Source organism: Pipra filicauda, unplaced genomic scaffold (assembly GCF_003945595.2).
Source record: "Pipra filicauda isolate LSUMZ 115617 unplaced genomic scaffold, ASM394559v2 scaffold487_size526621_pilon, whole genome shotgun sequence".
Classification (NCBI taxonomy): Eukaryota; Metazoa; Chordata; class Aves; order Passeriformes; family Pipridae; genus Pipra; species Pipra filicauda.
Genome location: NW_024104628.1, coordinates 234,067 through 252,797, shown reverse-complemented (window position 1 = coordinate 252,797; position 18,731 = coordinate 234,067). Strand labels below are relative to the sequence as shown.

General features: G+C 48.0%; 1 protein-coding gene across 4 annotated transcripts in view; it reads left to right on the top strand.

The window, feature by feature from the left end:
• The window catches only part of RCSD1 (RCSD domain containing 1), a 32,672-nt gene extending 14,167 nt beyond the window's left edge, over positions 1–18,505 (top strand). The window contains exons 2-7 of one of the 4 annotated variants that reach the window (XM_027722560.2): positions 9,063–9,170; positions 11,688–11,777; positions 12,984–13,055; positions 14,332–14,535; positions 14,927–15,644; positions 16,473–18,505. In XM_027722560.2, coding sequence (XP_027578361.1) covers positions 9,063–9,170; positions 11,688–11,777; positions 12,984–13,055; positions 14,332–14,535; positions 14,927–15,631 — 1,179 coding nt within the window. In that variant the 3' untranslated portion in view covers positions 15,632–15,644; positions 16,473–18,505. Of the gene's footprint in view, positions 1–9,062; positions 9,171–11,687; positions 11,778–12,983; positions 13,056–14,331; positions 14,536–14,926 lie in introns of all 4 variants that reach the window. The other 3 variants (XM_039386494.1, XM_039386493.1, XM_039386495.1) reach the window with 3 other exon arrangements.
• The last annotated feature ends 226 nt before the right edge of the window (positions 18,506–18,731 follow it).

Sequence of the window (18,731 nt, the reverse complement as noted above, 5' to 3'; positions counted from 1 at the left end):
GAGAAAAATGTTGCCCTAAAGCAAACTCTTTCCAATCACAGGGAAATGTTACATATTTTTACATATTTTATGTAAAGTGGGATTTTTCTGCCCTTTCTCCTAAAAACAAATAAACATACAACCCTCCTTTGTAGTCTGCATTCCTCATACTATTCTGTCCTGTGTTACAGTCAGAGCTCCTTCTTCTTTATCACCCTTGTTAAGGCTGTGCAATAGCCTTGCAGTTGAGGTCAGGCACACACTCATCTTGTGTTCATTCATCTGTGGAGGGATAGGTGTTGACATGGGTACCACTCTGGGGAGGGATGACGTACTTCTGAGAGTTGTTCCTGTAGCAAACTTATTTGCAGACTCCCAGAGGTGGACTGGAGTGATTTACACTCAGGCAAGAAGCTTGGGAGTGTTTCAAAGAGGAAGAGTTTTAGAGGAGACCTGACATCTGTATTCCTGGGATGTGCATTTCAGGAGTTCTAGTCAAATCTCTGTAAGGGCTGCTGTGGTTTTCATTAAGACCAGAACTGAAGAAAGCTGCCAGAGATCACTGGGCTCTTACAACACTGACTGCCTTGAAGGTAGCACATGTAACCAGGAGTCTTTACCTCCTGCTGCCTGTCTCCAAAACTTCCATGTCCTGTGTTTTTGACTTTTTTTGACATTTCTCAATTAATGAGCATTCCCATGTCTGAAGGAAACCAGAATCTACAGCTGTGTGGAGATATGTGCAGAAGAGATGTGAGCCAGAGGAGTCTCAAGGCCTTCTTTGGGGCTCAGGAGCTCATACTGGCCACAAACCTAATCTGAGGTCCCATTGTCTTTGCAGAGTATTCAGAAATCTGAAGCCCAAACTCCAGCATTCGCAATTCCCACGGGCTGCAGACTGCCTTTCCTTGAAGCTGCAGGTTTGAAGATTGAATCAGTGGCATGTGACATCAACCAGATGTGGAGGCCTTCTCTGCACTGGCTGAGTTTTGACAATGTAAAAAAAGCTTTATCTTGGAAGTGCAATGTTTCTGCACAGTTGTGCACCCTCTCATGTGAGACATTAACTCATTTTGTTGCGAGTCAAACTAGAAACCTGTTTGCACGACCTTTAAAATGCCAGTCTTGACAAACAACAGCCAAGGATTTTGCAGAGCGTGCTGGGGTCATCACTGTACACCTCCACAAACCCTTATACTCTTTCATAACCAGATTGTATGTCCTGATATCAGCCCCAGCATCCTCTTTGGATCTTTCAAGTGGAAATCTCACTTTCTTTTCTCAGCCTTTCTATTATGTTTCACACTTGCATCCTGGCAGAGAGGGACCCATGGCTGTTTGAGGCCAGTTATTCCTCTTTGACCAGCCATAGCAGAGCAGCTTGGAGGAACAGAATGAGGACACTCGTAAAGCTCACAAACTTCTCATCTGGGATGTGAAATGGAGGGGTTTATCTTCTGGTAGAGGTTGATCAAAGAAAACACGACAGAAAGATGGAAGTAGAAAAACATTATTTCTTTACTAGCATTTAGGATACACTTGAAAGATCTCCAAGGTATCCTGGTCCTCTCCTGGAAAGTAACTGTGGTACAGCTCTGATAAATGAAGTTCTCAGAGGTAGCCTGGCCCCACCAGAGGAAGGTACAGAGGTGGCTCACACAGTAGCTTTTGCTCTGGTCAAGCACAGCACAGTAACTATCACTCCTGTTCTACAGCACATGGTAGGAATTGCAGGTAGGAGACTTGGCCTTGCTTCCCAGGGTGCTACAGGCTACGCTGGCACAATGATGGACAGCACTGGCTATAGGACATCACAGAGCCACAGCTGCAGCCACTTCTAGCTGGGCCTTCTGCCAATAATTAAAATTTACTACAATGAGACAAGGAGCAACTTCCTTGCCAGATAAGATACCAAGTGAATAAATAAATCACATAAATCCCTCCTGAAACAGAGAGCTGGAAGGTGTCCAGTGAGAATGATGTGTGAAGAAGAGTAAAGAGAGAGATGGGAAGAAGGATGCTTCGCTGGGATGAAGAGGGGTCAGTGTAGCAAGAGGAGTTTTGTTTATGCAGGGTTTGCATCTTGGGATGTGTTGCTTCTTGAGCCAGAGGCCCAGCATGGTGCTGAGCTCCAGTTGGAACAAGCATCCTGATATTTCCTTCTAGGGATGTAAAAATGGGCCAAGGCCATTGTGAGCCCACCCACTTCCTGGGCAATCTCTCCTCAGCCTGCATTGATGCTTTTGTGGATCACAGGGAGAACAGGCAGGCTCAGATTGTGGGTAGCAGCATCTCCTGATCTTTGCTGCCTGGCTCCTCATGCTGTGATTTGGGTATTTTTCCACCCTCTTGCCTTTCAGTTTGCTCTTTTGGGGGAGTCTGTGTTTTAAACCTACACTGCTAATTTGCCTCTCCCTTCTCAGCCCAAACAATGTTCCCCTTTCAGTATGATCCTGATGCCACTGATGTACTCACATGGATACGGATAGACAAATTAGTTCATGTTCTGTTGGCAGGAGGGTGCAAACCAGGATTCATTTAAATGTCTGATACAAAGAGATGGCTTTGAATGTAATTACGAACTACATATTAGAGAGATTTTTCCATTGGTAACTTAGGTCCAATATTAACTAAAAACTATTCTTGAGCTTTTTTAGTTCACATAAAGAGGAGTTCCTTATGAGCTGCCCCATCTAATCTTATCTGCACTTAAAAAATGTGAGAGCCAAAATAACTGAGATGCATTCATGGTGCATTCTCCAGAGTAAAAGTTCATGTCCTCTGCAGATAGACAGGAAGTGTACCTTAGATCATGCACTGTGTGAATATTCAGTGTCCTTTTGCCTCCAACTTTCCTCTGCAGTTGAACAAAAGATGGTTCCAGGAGAAGGGATTAGCTCTTGCTGATGGAAATGGTCACCCCAAGTAGGTGGGAGGAGCTGGTGCTGCCATCACTTCTCTGGTGCTTGGTCTGTGAGTGTGCAGGACACCCCCAGTTCATCAAACCCCATCTCTGCAGGGGTGTCTTTTCAGGAGAGAGGCAGCACCTCACCACAGGAGTAGGAGACATTTACCCCTGGGAAGTCTTATTCCCTATTAATGATACAGCTTAATACACCATTCCCAAAATACTGCTTTCTGTCTCAGAGACAGGTACTTGAGGGTTTGAGAATGGCTCTTTTCAGCCCAGCCGATTGCAAATGAGTTCAGGTAGGCAGAACAGCAGACACCTCTATCTGATTAAGCCTGTATTGCTCCCTGAAAGCTGAGAGAGCTATCCCACTGTACTTGGTATAAGCTTTCCCGTGTAGACAAGGCCTGTGACTGTCTGGCTCCTCAAATCCTGCATCTACCTTGCTGAAAAACGAGAAGGGTAGGTGTCCTGCCGGGGCAGGCTTTGTGCAGAAAGCATGCCCTCCTCCTTCCGAGAGCTGAGCCAGGCAGAGAAGAGGAGATCTGCAACAGGCTCCTTTCCCTCCTGAAATCCAGTGCCTTGGTCAGAGGTGATGCTTTAATTTCAAAGGAAACCACGGCACTGCTTCCCAGTGCTTCTTGCAGGCCTCCAGTCAGACTGTGATGATGGTTTATTTTGATTTTCCTCCCCACAGATGCACCCCCATCCCTTCCTTGGCTGAGCAGGTCCTGCAGGCGTAGAGCTTTTCCCCTGCCATGCAGGAAGGAGAACCTGCTCACCAGCCACAGATGTGGCTGCTGCAGTTTGAAATGGGGCTTCTGAAGAGATCACTGACACAGTATTTGTGAGGGTTTTGTGGGTGCTGAATGGAAACTTCTTCTGGTTCGCTGGGCTGCTGGTAACGTGCTCCCTGCGGTGGCTCGCAGGTGCTCCCGGGGTTCACAGCCTGCACTCCCTGCATCTGGGCTGAGTGGCAACAGCTTGCAGGGCAAAACACCAGTGCCACAGACCAACACAGCCTTTACCATGCAAGCATGCAAAAAATAGGATTTTATCAGCCCTCTGAATAGGAGGACACATAAGGATGTAATTTCCTTATGCGAAAGGATAAGGCTCTGGCTGGTGTGGTTAAAGAGGGGCAGGCTGCCCCTGCCACCCCACCATCCCCTCCCGCTACAGCACTGCAGGGCTGTGCTGTGAACTCCATTGCTGGAATGATCTGGGTTAAAAATAACCTTGTAAAGAGTTAAGGGACGTATTTTTAGCCCAGATCGTTTCAGTGATCCAGTTCACAGCACAGCCCCACCAACTCACGCTGGTGCAAGGGAGGAGGGGAAGGGGGAAAGGAAAGGTCAGGGGAGAATGAGCAGCTGGAAACATACACTTTCTCTCTGCTGAAACCAAGACCTTATGAAACTGCACCCCAAAAGCACTGGCCACCTCTTGTTTTCTTCTATCAATCTGACAACTGCCTTCTCGTGGTGCAGCGTTGAGAGCTGGGTGCTGAATATCACTATTTCTGGACCCTACTTCTGTAATGAAGACATTAGCCCTGAGCCTCGAGTGCCTTTTTGTATCTGCCTCTGAGACATTATATGTGTCATTCCTTTTGCCCTATTTGCTTTTACTGAGGTGGGTTGTGTGTGCAGCAGTGAAAAGCCCCTGTGAGGGTCACAGTGGAGCTTTACAGACCTCGTGGGAGCACAGGGTGCAGGAAGGCGGCTGGCAGGATGGACAGGCTGCAGGGAATCATTCCTGCAAAGCTCTTTGGAAACAAAGGAGGGATGTGGAGGTCAGGGACTGGCCTCAAACCAAGTCTAGATGCAGCTGCACGGGAATGGGGGTGGCAATTGCACAGGACCCATAACCATCACTGATTTCACAGCCGCTGAATACTCCAGCCTTGCAAGGTGCTGTGGAGCTCTTGCATCTCAGAGAAAAGGTGCTCCATCTGGCCAAACTATCCTACCCACAAAAGCAGCCAAATCAGAGGATTCATACGGGAGGGAAGGAGGGTGGGGAAGCACAGAGCCCTGCTGTTATTCAGCTGGTATTTAAGTGCTGCTTAAGGCAAAACACTCCACTGTATAACAGCTGGCAGAAGGTTGCTCTTTTCATCAGTCAAACCAGGTACACAAGTCCTTCAGTATCTGCTTCTGATCCTTTCAGACTTGCAATTCCAGTATCATGGACAGTGACTAAATTGGTGGGATACCAATCCCATGGGATGGCATCATGACAGCCTTCAGTTGCAGTGGGGTGGATCATGACCAAAACTGCTAGCTGAGGGCTCTTGAACCCCGTTGTGCACCAGTCCCAGCAGAACTTTCAAATTTACACCAAAAGCCACCTCAGGCTTTTCCAGTTTTCCACAGGAGTGGAAATTCTCTGTGATTTTGATTTCATAAGAAACTCATTGCCTGTAGTGACACTCAAATCCATCACCTTTAAGAAAAGCTCTTTGTGAGTACCCAAACAGTATGCACAGGTCTCTTGTGTGGGCCTCTAACATGCACCCTTCTCTCACCTGGTGCCCACAGTGGGTCCATGGGCTGTAGCAGGAGAATTGGCAAATGTCACCGAGCCAGGTAATGACACTGCTGTAGTGAGGGGTCCCCTCTGTGAGACATTACTGCTCCCACATCAGGCAGCCTTACTAGTCATCTTCTGGCACATCAAATTACCAGTGAAGCTGGGATTGTGTGAGTCAGAGCTGACTGTGCCACAGCTTCAAGGAGTCTCTGCTCAGAGATCTTCTCAGCTGCCTTGAAAAGATATAGCAGGGATGGTGTGGGACATTTCTAGCAGTGTTTCCACCAGGCAGCCTGTGAGAGGAGCAGGGATCTGTGCTAAATACAGTGGCCCCCTTCAGGCAAGCTGCAGAATCAGGGGTTGATGGGCAGCTTTGCTCTCACCACAGAGGCAAAGACTCCGAGGCACAAGGAAGGAGAGGTTTGGTGGGAGGCTTGAATTGGCACATTTGTACCTAAACCACAAAGGCAGAGCTTTCTTCTACAGTGCTGCTAAAAAGAAACATGGTGTCGAAAACTCTTTTCACATTTACTCAATTTTGTAAACTTGTTTGGAAGAGGAAAGTGAAACAAACCCTTTACCGAGAACTTGGTAGTTGCACTTCCTCTTTTGCAGACAGTGCCATGCTTACATTGATGGTATAATTCAATTGCTGTTTATGGCTCTGTCTGACATTTTTCAGAACATAGAATTCTTAGACACCTATTTTTATGGAACAGTAAAAGACCTCAGAGTAGCAGTTATCAAATTACTGATGGGCGAAGCCTTTAACATTAGCTCACTGCTTTTAGCCCATGCAGGCTGATTGTGGTTCTGTTCTGAAAAGGAAAAGAATCAGCAGTTGGCTGCAAAAAGTGTTTTCGAAAAAAAAAGTGCACCATTCAGAAAAGTGTTGGGTTATATGACCAAAATGTGAAATGTGACCAGGAATGGGAGAGGAAGGGGCAGGAGGGAGCCAGCGCTGAGCTCCTGGGTGAGAGAAGCAGATGCATGTCTTGGTTGTGGAAGAGGCTGGTACAGGCTCTGGGGTGAGAGTGCTAAAGTGAGGCTTCCCACCTTACCCACAGTGGTGGGAAGGAGGAGAGGAAGACTGACAGTCCAGCTCCTGGAAGTCAGGGGAATGGTGTTCTCTTTGCAGTGCAAGGAGTGGAACTTTTTGCACCCAAGTGCCCCGGTTCTGCACTTTCCCCTGACTAGAAGATGCAGAGCCTGGCACACCATCTGGGGGGGGGGGGGGGGAGGGGAATGCAGAAAAAACTGAATACAGGACACCAGTGTAATTGCCAGAAAGGATGTGAGAAAGGACTTTTCCTGTTGCAAAGCATGATCAGAGTCTGCAGCTGGCAATTTCGGGAGGACACAGCCCGTGGGCTACTGGTGCTAATCTTAGAATGGCATGTTCGCTGCTTCCTGCGCCCTGCCCGGCCAGAGCTGCCTTGCAATCAGTGCCTGCCACCAGCAAAACAAGAAACACGTGGAACCCTTCTAACCTCACAGCTCTGATCAAAGAAAGAGAGCTGTGTTTTCGGACTGTAAATTCAAAAAAAAAAAAAAAAGAAAGAAAAAAACACGAGCACCCCAAAAACAAGAGGTCAAACGGGCCAAGGCCAAGAGGAAGTACAGTGTCTTTTCTGGGTAAAGACAAAGGGCTGTGAGAGAAGCTTTTGGAGCAAAAGGGCCTGTGAGGGAGGCAACCCTTCCACCACAAACACTGGACACCTGAAGCTCCTCAGTTTCAGCAGAATCCTCACTTCAGGTGTCTGTTCTGCCATTCCCGCATATCCTGGGAGCTGGTATGCTGAAAGCCAAGCCTCCCAAACCATCTTGCCTTCTCCAAGTTCATTCTTTGCTCCCTCCCCTTTCCAGCCTGCCCTCCCTTCAGAGCAGGGAAGAAGTCTGCAGCTGGGAACTGCTCTTCCTCCCCACTTAGCCCAGCCATCATTTTTCATGCACAGCAGGTTGCTGATCTGCCTCCCTCACTGTTTTTTCCATTCCCCTTATCTGCCACTTTCCCTGCCTGTAGTTACTCTAATGGAAGGTGAAGAGATGAGGGGAAGGTGCATGAAGGTCACTGAGAGGAAGCAGCTTGATATGGCTTTCCTAAATGCAGGAAAGCCAGTCCAAAGTGCATGGGAAGCTTAAAAGGGAAGATGTAGTCAGGATCCTGGAAACGGGGAATGGCAGACATCTACAGGGGCTTGTGGGCCTGGGGAAAAGAAGATAGCATTTATTGGGAGCGTTTATTTACAGCTCTCTGAGAAAGGGAAAGGCCCTTTTCCAAGATGCAAACAGGCTTCAGCCACACTGGTCTGTACCAGGCATTTCAGACTAGAGACTCCTCCAAGCTGCAGATTACGAGATGATCCTTAACGTAAGCACCTCGATTTGCTTTTAGTCTAGAAACTAGGAGTCTAAAGAAATCCCTTCCTTAACATGATATCAAGTTTCCACAGCCATTTCTTTAGTCCCTGTGGCACAGTTACCCAGAGGGAATGGTCCACACATAGGCCAGGTTGGTGTTTCAAGGGCCTTTCACCTCCAGCAGCGCTGAAGGAGCGGTCGTGTTCATAAAGCAGCAGGTCCCTCCCAGGCAGAGCGGCGTGAAGGGAGAGGGGAGAGCTCTGCTGGAGTCTTTGGAGAAACAGAAATATATTCTTCTAGCAATGGCCTTTGGGGAAACTTTCTGGCTGAGTATTGAGGCAGTGGGGTGAGAGGTGTGGTGCTGGTCACGCACCACACTGATGGTGGTGGTACAGGGAGCGGAGGTATGAGGTTTCTTACAGATGGTTCACAAGCCTGGTTTCTTCTTCTGAGGTCTCCGCCTCTAACAAAACAAGGATTGTTGGTTACTTATTCTCAGTTCCTCTGGTTTGGTTTTCCCTGGCATCAGACACCAGAGATGAAGAACAAAGGTTTCCTTTCATCAACTCTGATTTCAAGGCTTTCTACTCACGTTGCTCAATACACACATAGCAAAGAAAACAAGGTAAATGTGGGATGACACCGGGGCAGTGTGTTGTGGGAAGAGCTGCATCATCCACACTCCAACCCAAGCCTCCTGCTTCTCAGCCTGTTGTCGACCCAGGGGAGGGGAAGCTTCTCTCAGCTGTGGTATTTCCTCTCTCCCCCCCACCCGCCTGAGTATTTCATTGCCAAAAAAGCAGAACAACACAGGGTCACATCCCCAAGCAGATGTTGGCTTGCTGCAAGGACTGGGAATGGCTTCTCATAGCAGAAGTGTTGGAAAAGGAAGGATGGTGACCAAGGCAGTGAAAAAGGTATGGGAGAGCTGAAGAGGTGCATGGGAATGTACTTTATTGCCCTGCTCCATCTGCTCACTGCAAGGATAAGATGGGGAACAGACACTTGAAATGCCCAGTTTTCTTCCATTGGAAAGTACTGAGTGTAGGCTCTTCAGCAAGAGCTGAAAAGCTTTGCATGAATATCTGCTTTTCTGGAATATTTGAAAATGCTGCTAGATCCTGTCATCCCAAACCTCTTGCTCAGAGGCTAGATGATTGATGCCAGATGTGAGGAACTCTGCTTCAAGTCTGTGCTTACTCTTGAACTTTATAACACATACACAGGCTTGCCTTTCCCAGACTTTGCTCATAACGTGTTGTTCCTGGTTTGTCAGAACAGGCCAGCAGAGACCAACTCAGAGGTGGACAAGTCGGCATCACCCTCAGTGGCTCAGCTAGCAGGGAAATTCAAGGAGCAAGCAGCCAATATCACTGGAAAAGAGGTAAGGAACTCTGCAGCCACCGGTAGGAAGTCGCATGGGAAATCAGGCCCTCACCTCTTCCTGCTGGAGGATCAGTGACCTGAGCATGAAGCCACCTTGACTTTGGATCTTCGCAAAGGATTCCTCTCCTCATGCAATGCAAGCTGTGGCAGTATCTTCCATGCTTTGCCGATTTGTGGATGAGTGTTTTGGTAGAGCTGCACCTCAGGACACCCAGACACCGTAACTGAGATGCTGTAAAGCTTGGTAGGGTGCACATATTTAGCCAACAAGAGCAGACAGGAATGCATGCACTATTTGGGCTTGCTTTTGTGGGCAGACAGCAGCAGTGAATAACAAATTAGCTATTACTGAGCCACAGGAAAAGAAAACAAACAGCAGATTATGCAGTGTAGGAAGCCAGTGGCAGGCCATCAGCACCTCATTTGCAAAAGGAGAAGGTTTCCTCCAATTATTCCTTCTGTACTGGTCTGAGAGAAAGCTGCCTCTTTACTCACCTTCGCTGCCTCTTCCCAATGACATTTCAGACTCTGTGCCTATCTCTATCATGCTGAAACTCTGATTTGTGGAAAGCCCACTATGCCAAGCATTACCTCACAAGCTGTCTTTCACCAGCTAAGCAAAACACTAGAATACCTCTCTTAGGAAGAAGGGAGAGACATGGTGTTTATGAAAGGAGGTTGACATTTTAGGAGAGCCCCCTGTATCATTATGACTCTTTTTCACTCCTTTTTACTGGTGGCTCTCTTCTCTTTTAAAACCGAAGTGCTCCCTTCTGCTGCTCAGCTGATTTCAGCATGTCCCAGGCTGGGCCTAAGGGGACCCTCCCTGTCACCCCTCCTGCCTGGATGCAGTGGTGACCTGTGCCCTGCAGGGCTGGCATACCAGCATACATCAGAGGTTAGCACTCCCACAGCCAGGCCCCAGGATGGGAGTAGCCAATCTCTTCCCAAGCACTATTTTTTTTCCCCTCTGGTCGCCAGTGCACCACTGCATCCATCCCATTACAGTAATTTCCTTTTTTTTAAGGTATGGGATTCAATTGCAATAAGTCCCTCACCCTACAGAAGGCAGAAAGTTCCCAGACCTCTCTTGTGTTATCTGCAGACCTCTGCTGCTCCCAAGCCAAGGCAGTGTGGAGGGGCCTCACTGTGGGGGGAAACTCATTTTCTCCAGAGACAGAGGAGGACAAAGTTTCCTGTCTTTTCTCTCCAAGCCATCTGTCACTTCCCCACTGGGTCTCTCAAGCTGGATTCAGATTAATGGCTCAGTGGATGGTCTTTAACCCTTGCCTGACCCATGCCAGCAGAGAGGATCCCATCAACCAGGGAACCTCTGACACATCCACTGTGGCACAGTGCAGCATTTCATGATTGCAAAATGATGGGGTTTCAGTAAGACATGTTATTGGTTCCTAGCATAAAGCTTCCTTCCTATGAGGATAAGGGCAGGGCTGCTCTTGGCTGCTTAGAGATGCAGCATTGCCATGGCTGGATGCAGCACCAACCAGAAGTTAAGTGATGTCAAGGCTACAGATCCTCCATGACAACCAGCTCTACAGAGGGCAAAGACACCCTGATCCAATTTTTCACATTGCCAGCCTGTGAGAAGACAACAAAATTATCCAAATATTTTATTGTGGATACTATCCAAGATCCACAATATTATCCAATTATTTTGCCTGTTAACCCATAAAAAAGTGTGTTAACAGCTTGGCAGGAGACTACAAACCTGGCATAAAAATAGAGACAGCTTGGCTTCAAGACCAGAGCAATAGTGATGTGCTATGCATCTCTTCCTTCCTAGGGAGCTCTCTTGTACTTCTGAGAGCCTGAAGACATTCAGAAGGAACCAGTATCTCTGCCACCAAGTTGTCTTGTTCTTTCTCCCCTGGAGAATCTGTTTCTTAGTCAAATTAAAGGTTACACCTGAGGACTTATCCCTGTGAACTGCTTTTCTTCATTCAAGAGAAACAAATGGAATTGAAATCCCAAAAAAGTCAGAATTCCCCTTTTTGTCTTTAAAACCTATCAGATGTAAAACAGGAAATCATGAACCAGGTAGGCAGCTGAGACTTAAAAGGAAATCCTGGTAATGACAGGAAAGAGAACAGTTACAGCCTATTCCAGTGCGAGGGGGTCTCCAGCAGGATGCTTTGAAGATGAAGTTTCTAGGAAGGTTTCTCCACCCTCCAGAGCTCGGAAGAGTGTCCTTTGCACAAAGCCTGAAGTGTTGTGGCTCATACTGTGCAAAAAGATACAGACTACTTTTCCAACACTAGTATTGGGCTCAAGATGCTGCAGGATTGGGCTCTAGGTGCTACAAACACAGCTGGCATGCTGGCCACATGCCCATGTGCTAATACCTGGTGCTGCCTTTGGATGACTCCTTTAGGCAAGCTGAGCCCTGCCACCCAAACAGGTCACTGACACAGCATGCCCTTTGGTGCTTGAGTTTCACTCCCTTTTTAAGAAACCTGATTTCCCTGCTGCTGAGTTGGTTGTTTTCTTCTCTTAGGTGCCACCACATAAGCCAACTCGGAGGAAACCACCATGCTCCCTTCCATTGTATTCCCACAAAACTGAGACAAGTGACAATGATGAGCAAGTGAGTATCAATTTAATAGGGGGTAAGACCTTTCCTCTCTGCAACCTGCTCTCTCCTGAGACATGGGTTTGGAGGTTGCAGAGAGGTCAGGCTGTGCAGCACAAGACATCAATCATGCAGAATCAAACCTCCCCCTGCTCACACACATGTACTGACTCAGAGTCAGCTCCATGATGTTTCCTGTAGCATGGATGCACATCCCATTTCCACTGCTTTCATTTTTACCCTTAGCACTCTGATGGATCCATCCAGTTACCACTGTTCAGGAACCACTGGAATTTGTGAGATTTGAACAGTTCTTAGCACAGGGAGCATCCGTGGTGTGTGTTGCCTTCAGGTGAACTCTAGAGGTTTGAGTATAATGGTGCAATAGTTCTGCTTGTGAGATTTTTCCATCTTCAGAAAAAGGGAATAAATAATCCAGAGTGAAGAGGGGGTTTGTCAGCAATACCCACAGAATATTTTCTTTAGGCATCCTCCATACAGCACCTTGGAATGAGCAGGTCCCACTAAGCTGGCTGCTCCTCACTAAATTTTGTGCTCAGGCCCTTTCTGGTCACTTCTGTCCTTTGTACTTTAAGGTATGAGGTCTACCCACCAAATTTCACATTGTCAACCTGCCCTTAGCAAGGGAGTAGCTCCTTGTCCTTATATGTCAGCCACATGCCAAAGGAGCAGCAAGCTTTAAAATCTTAGATTCCTTCCTTTTCCTTTGGATCTGAAAAAAACAATGTGCCCCTTCTCAAAGCAGTGCTTTCCCTTTCTCAAACTGTTTTCAGCCTTTCAGAGCTCTGCCTTTCCTGCCACATAGGCCTTTCCTGCCTGTACTAATTGGATATCCTTTAACTCTGTTAGTCAAGTGGTGGCAGAAAGTCTTTCCCCTCACAGAAAGTTCACAATGTTTGCCAACATTAAGGCTTTAAGAAGTAGAATTTTAATTTGTCTGGTCCTGAATAATACCAGGAGAAACTATGACATAGGCTACATACCTTAGTGAAGGCAATGTAGAAGCAAAGCCATTACACATCACCTAGCTCAGATGCTTCAAACAGCAACCTCCTTTTCTCCCAGAGAAAGGGAACATGTATCTAGTCCTAGGATGGCTAGCACTTTCTGCTTATCTCTCCCAAGTTTTCTGCCTTTATTAGATTTCCTCTTTTCCACCTACTTTACTGTGAAGTGTTCGTGTTTCATTTTGTTTTGCAGAAGCGGTCTCCAAATGCTTGCCCCCTTCCCAAGGTCAAGGTGAAAAGCTCCCCCATGATTGAAAAGCTGCAGGTAGGTCCTAGAATAACCCACATGGCTTCCTCGGCAAATTAAATCTGACAGGCATTTGTCACAGCTACTTCCCTTGCAGAGCAATCACAGGGGAAGGGGATCCAGGAGCCAAGAGTGACATCTGGGTGAACAGAGCAGTGGCCTCACACATAAGGACCCAGTCCCACCATACATAAAAAAGGAAGGCAGAGCAGGTCTGGTAAGGGTAACAAGCATCAGAAGCAGTCCAGTGATCCCCAGGTGTGTCCATAAGCACGTCAGTGCATGGGTCAGGATCATTTGGATCTGTGGAGCACATGGCTGGGCATGGGCATGGCAGCAACCCTGCTCAAGTAGGGAGCCGGGGCTGGAGCCTCAGTTTAAATGCAGCTCTCCAGAGAAAGTGAGGGAAACCCTGACTGAGACTTCTTCCAGCTCTTTCTTTGCAGCAGTCTAACTCAGACTGAGTCACCTGCACCCTGTCAGGGACCTGGCCTTCAGCACAGGCAGTTACAACCCTGGCAGTGGGGAGTGTGCTCTGGGCTCTGCCTCTCCCCTGCACTTCCCTCATCTGGATTCCCCCAGTTACTCAAAAACACACCCAGTGCTTCCAGCCCTTTTTGTATGTCTCTGTGGTGCCTGATCCACGCTGCTGAGGGCAGCTCAGCACCCGATGGCCTGAAGGCAGGGTGCCCTGGCCCTGCCAGCTGTCCTTCCTGGCAGCATGTGCAACTCCAGAGCCACGCTGACACAACGTACCCCTATTCATATCACTGTCCCTCCTGAGGCACCCAAGGACATTTGCCTTTGAGAGCTGCTGAGTGAGAGCCCAGCAGGAAATGTTTTGCCACAGTGAATCACAAGCTCGCCTCTTTCCATGGTCTTCTCACAACCGTGCAGTTCATTCAGAAGAGCAGGCTGGAAAATTGGGCACACACAGAGATGGTTTAAATCTTTTGGTTTAAAAGTGGTTGCCGGCTGCTTGTTCAGATTTGCTCCCAGCTCAGCCACTGTAGACTGCGCTGGCTTGGCTGGATCACTGGAAAATCCCGAAAGGCCCGAGGATGACAAAAGAACACGTCCTGAGTTCCAGTTGCCGGGGAAGGACAAATGCCCAGTCATAACTTCTCTGCCCAGACTTGTTTGTTGACAGTGTCACCAGGAGAGACCCACAACCAGAAGGTCTGTGGGCTGTGACAGCTGAGAGCTGTGGCAGAGCGAGGGTTCCCCTGTGTGGCTGTCGTGTGTAGCACACGCCGCTGTCATTCACACTCCTGACGGGGACTTTTCTTTGCAGGCCAATCTGGCTTTTTCTCCAGCTGCTCTGCTGCCGGGAGTGTCTCCCAAAAGCCCTGGTCTGAAAGCCCTGGTTTCTCCATTCAGCACACCTCCCTCGACACCCACCAGCCCAGGGACTCAGACCCAGCCCAGCGAGGCGAGTGAGACGCCAGTCAGCTTTGATCAGCCCCCGGAAGGCACCCAGCTGCAGTTCTACAACAAGGTAGGATATGTGCTGGGATTTATTGCTTGCTTATCCCCTGGGGATGAAGAGGAGGAGAAGGCTGAGACACCCAAAGTCAGCAGCATCTGTGTAATGAATGCAGTATCCTTGGTTTTAGGGTTCTAACTTGGACGAGGAGTCACAGTTCAAATTGGATGGTCTCTGGCACCATCTTTGCAGAAGAGAGGCTTGTATTAGGGTGCTGCTTGTCCTGTAGAAGAGTCTTTCAGCAGCAGGGAACCCTCTTCTCTCTACCTCTCATTAGCAGAACAGGAAAAGTGAAGCCACCAGGGTATCAACTAAATCTCCCACATTTTCCTCTGTTGTGCTTTCCTGCTTTTCCAGTCCCGCTCTCTTGACTGCTCCAATGTCTGCTTTTCCTGCCCCCCAGGTGCGGACGCGAGGATCGATCAAGCGCAGGCCACCCTCCAGGAGGTTCCGAAGATCTCTGTCCGAGTACGGAGACGGGGAAGATTTAGGGCTCAACATCTCCTCTCCAGAAAATGGTGCCAGGGAAGAGGAGGTCTTTAGGCCCAATGACAAGACAGAGGAGGCAGAAACAGGGAGCAAAGAGCAAAAGAAACAGGCAGGGTCTGATGAGAAGCCCCCATCAAGGAGAGGATCCAGCAGGTCAGAGGATGAATTAAAAGGGAGCAAAGAGCAAAAGGAAGAGTCGGGGTCTGATGAGAAACCTCCGTTAAGGAGAGGATCCAGCAGGTCAGAAGATGAAGAAAAAGGGGATAAACAGGAAGAGGAAATGAATCCTTGCAAGAGTAACAAAGGGAATACAAAGGAGGGGGAAGTGTGTTGTGATGCCCCAGGGAAGGAGAACTCTGCCCAGCCTACCTCTGGAAACAAGGATGTGTGTGAGGGTCCCAAGGGAGAAGAGCAGCAAGGCACTGCCAGTGAACAGGAAAAGGGGGACAAGGAGAAGGGAGAAGCTGAAGCAAAGGAAAGCAATGAGAGCACAGACACACAGAGAACATCAGACACTGAAGAAACACCACTGGCACCTGAATCACTGCAGGATGCAGTGGGATTAGAGACTGCCAGTGAGGCTTCACCGTCAGCCACACAGGAGCAGGGCACAGCATAACCCTGACACACAGGTAAGGTAGGTCAGCGTGGTGTGATGCCTCCTAAGACACCAGAGGGTTTTGCTATTCATGAAAATGGCAACTGTGACAGAATATAACAACAATTTTGCTGCTCCCCACATGTCAAAAGTCTCAAATCTCAGGCCTGCAGATGCTGCAAGGCAGGGCATTCAAAACAACCAGCCTTTCTGGGTAGTGTTACAGGGAGAAAGGATGGAAAAGAAGCAAAGCTGATTCTAGATTCAGTATGATGGAGAGGCTCTGCTCCATTGCTGTTTTGAATGCAATTTGAAAGTACTTACAGTAAAAAGCACATTTCCCCAGCAGTAACCTTGTATATACTAAATCAATTATGCCTCCTTACATACACATATTTATATGTGAGCACACATTGTATATATACATGAATGCATATATATATTCTCTCTCTCTCTGTGTTTAGCTTGTTAGCTTTGCCAGCAAAAAGTGTGTTTGCACACACACCAGTGCATGATCAGCCCTGGAAGCATGAAAACATGGCCCTTTGCCACTTGAAATAAAAGAGGATTTCCACTGGCTGAAGCAGGGCTTAATTCCATGTACCTTCTTATGTATTCTGTAACCACTGATAACGTAGCCACAGATGCCTGAGGAAACGTCTCATTCCACCTCACCACCTGTCTCCTCTTCAAATGTTTCCTTGATTTGGCAAGGAGCAACTGAAGGAAGGAGGCTGGTGCTCAGGCTGCCTTTGCCTCCCAGCACAGAAACTACCAAAGTACCCCCAGGACTTCCCAGCACTGTATTTACTTAGACCGTGATTATTTTTCATTATTTCCTTACTTTTTCCCCTCTCAAAAGGACATACCCAATCAGGGTAGAGGAGACTTAACATGTGAATAGGAGCCATCTAACCCAATCAAGGTGGAAGCTTCTGGAAAACCTTCAGTGGCAGGAGAGGAGCAGAACACAGATATCCCCTGAGGTCCAGACTCCTCACAGAGCTGAGTGGCTCCTTGCTGGCTCTCTGCTCTGCACCATCATATTTTGGGACAGCTGGAACAAGAGACTGGTTTGCAATCTCTTCAGAGTTCAAAACTCAGGTGTGTTGGCTGATGTTCCTCAGTGATATTTGGAAACTGAGACACCTGACACTTGCTGTCCCAGAACCAACAACCATCACCACTCCTGGTCCTCCTGCTCCTTCATCCTGCTCCAGAATGTCTTTTTCTTCTCCCCTGCATTGGTCTTAGATGAAGTTCATCAGTTACAAACATACACGTATGGTGCCTTTTTGGTAACTTCTTTTGAAATACTTTGGGTTTTTAAACTTCAGTAAATAATGTTTTAATAGTAGGAAACAGTATGTTTTCTCCATATGTGCTGTATGGCAGACAATGTGAACCCTGAACACAGGGAAAACTCTTAGGACATTGATCATACAACATAAAATCCCTCTGAAGTGGGGCTTGAACTGGCTGGTCTGTGAAACAGCCAGCAGGGGCAGGCTGGTAGGTTCTGTGTGCTTCAAATTTGGGGTGTTTTTAGTGCTGGTGGAAAAGTGACAAGGAGCAGATTGGATGCAAAGAAAAGATGTGCTGAGTAGGTCAACAGCGCAAGCTTTTTATCTGGCTGTGGGCTCCAGTCCAGATTTAGAAGGCCTGCCTGTCCATCAGTCTTTCTCACTTCCAGACCCTATCCAGTCTTTTTCGAAACTTTTAATGTGTGGCCACTGAGAACCACTGAGGATAGAAACCATCCTGGCTTACAGGAAACAGCCCATTAATTTTGGGCAGGTCAAAAAAATCTTAGCTGGCTGAGTTTCCAGTTGTATGGCCTGACTGACTGAATTGGTGAAGGTCAGACAGCCAGTCCCTCCTCAATACTTAGGCACTGTACTGGATTTGCATTCACCCCTGGGGTACTAGTTAAAGTCATGGGCTAGCAGTTGCCAAACCAAAGGAGAAAGGACTTACATCTGGAGACTATTAATTGCCCGTAAGAAATAAGTTATTTGGGGAAAGATAGATAAGAGACCCTCACTTGACCAGTTTCCTGACAGCAGTGCTTGAAGCTGAATAAAAAGCTACCTTGGCTCAAGACCACGGGGGTCATGTCCACAGCACGTTGTGGAGCTGTGGACAACTCTGGGCTCACTGGAGACAGCGAGCCAGACTTGCCAAAAGCTGAGCTGAGGTGTCAGCCAGCTGTTGGGTGGTGTGAACGGTCAGGGGCCAGTGCTTGAAGCCCACCTGAGTACTCAGCAACACAGAAACAGCTGCAGAGACCGAGGGAAGAACCAGCCATCCCAAAGCTCCTCCTAGCAAATGTTAAGCTGAGCAGGGTCAGAGGCTTGGGTTGTCCCTGTCTTTCTGGACACACACAAGTGTTTCACACAGCACAGCTCCCTTCTGCCCTCAGGCGGGCTCAGCAACACAGCAGAGTTACAAACCTGAGGGGTCTGTGGGATACCCCCTTTGTGTTCACCAGCTCTAAAATCATGAGAAAAGGAGAGGCTCTGTGCCCTGCCTTTCTTTTTCCCAGGTGAGAGCTCTGAGGTGACATTTGCTGAGAGCCAGCGGCTCTGACCCTCCTGTGTGACGTGAGCTTGTTGGCAAACAAAACCTCCACATCCTTTTGAGCCATGCCGTGGAGCATTGTTGCCTTTGAATCCATTGTAATCTGTTTGTTACAGCTTGTATTCCAGGGCGGGCTCCAGTCATTCACTGTGCCCCGTTTCTTCTCCCAGCAGAGTGTCCCATCTGTATGTGAGTGACTGTGCCTTACTGTATATACAGACATATGTGTGTCTGTTTAAAGAATGTGTATGTGTGTCCCCAGCATGGGAATGGAAATCTGAGGGAGAAACGAAGAAATAAATGGTGGAATAAAAGCAAAGCAAAACAAAAAATCTGTGTGTTTTGTTTCCTCCTGGAAAGATGAAGTCTGAGGAAGGATGGAGAGAGCTGGTAGCAGCAGGCAAAATAGGGGTGAGATTTCCACTGCCATTAGAACAGTTTAACGTTTTAATATGCTGTGGTTTTTATTTTTGGGAGACAGCAATAACCAACGTGCTCAATCACAAAGGAATGTGTTCCTTGGGGCAAGCAGTGACACTGG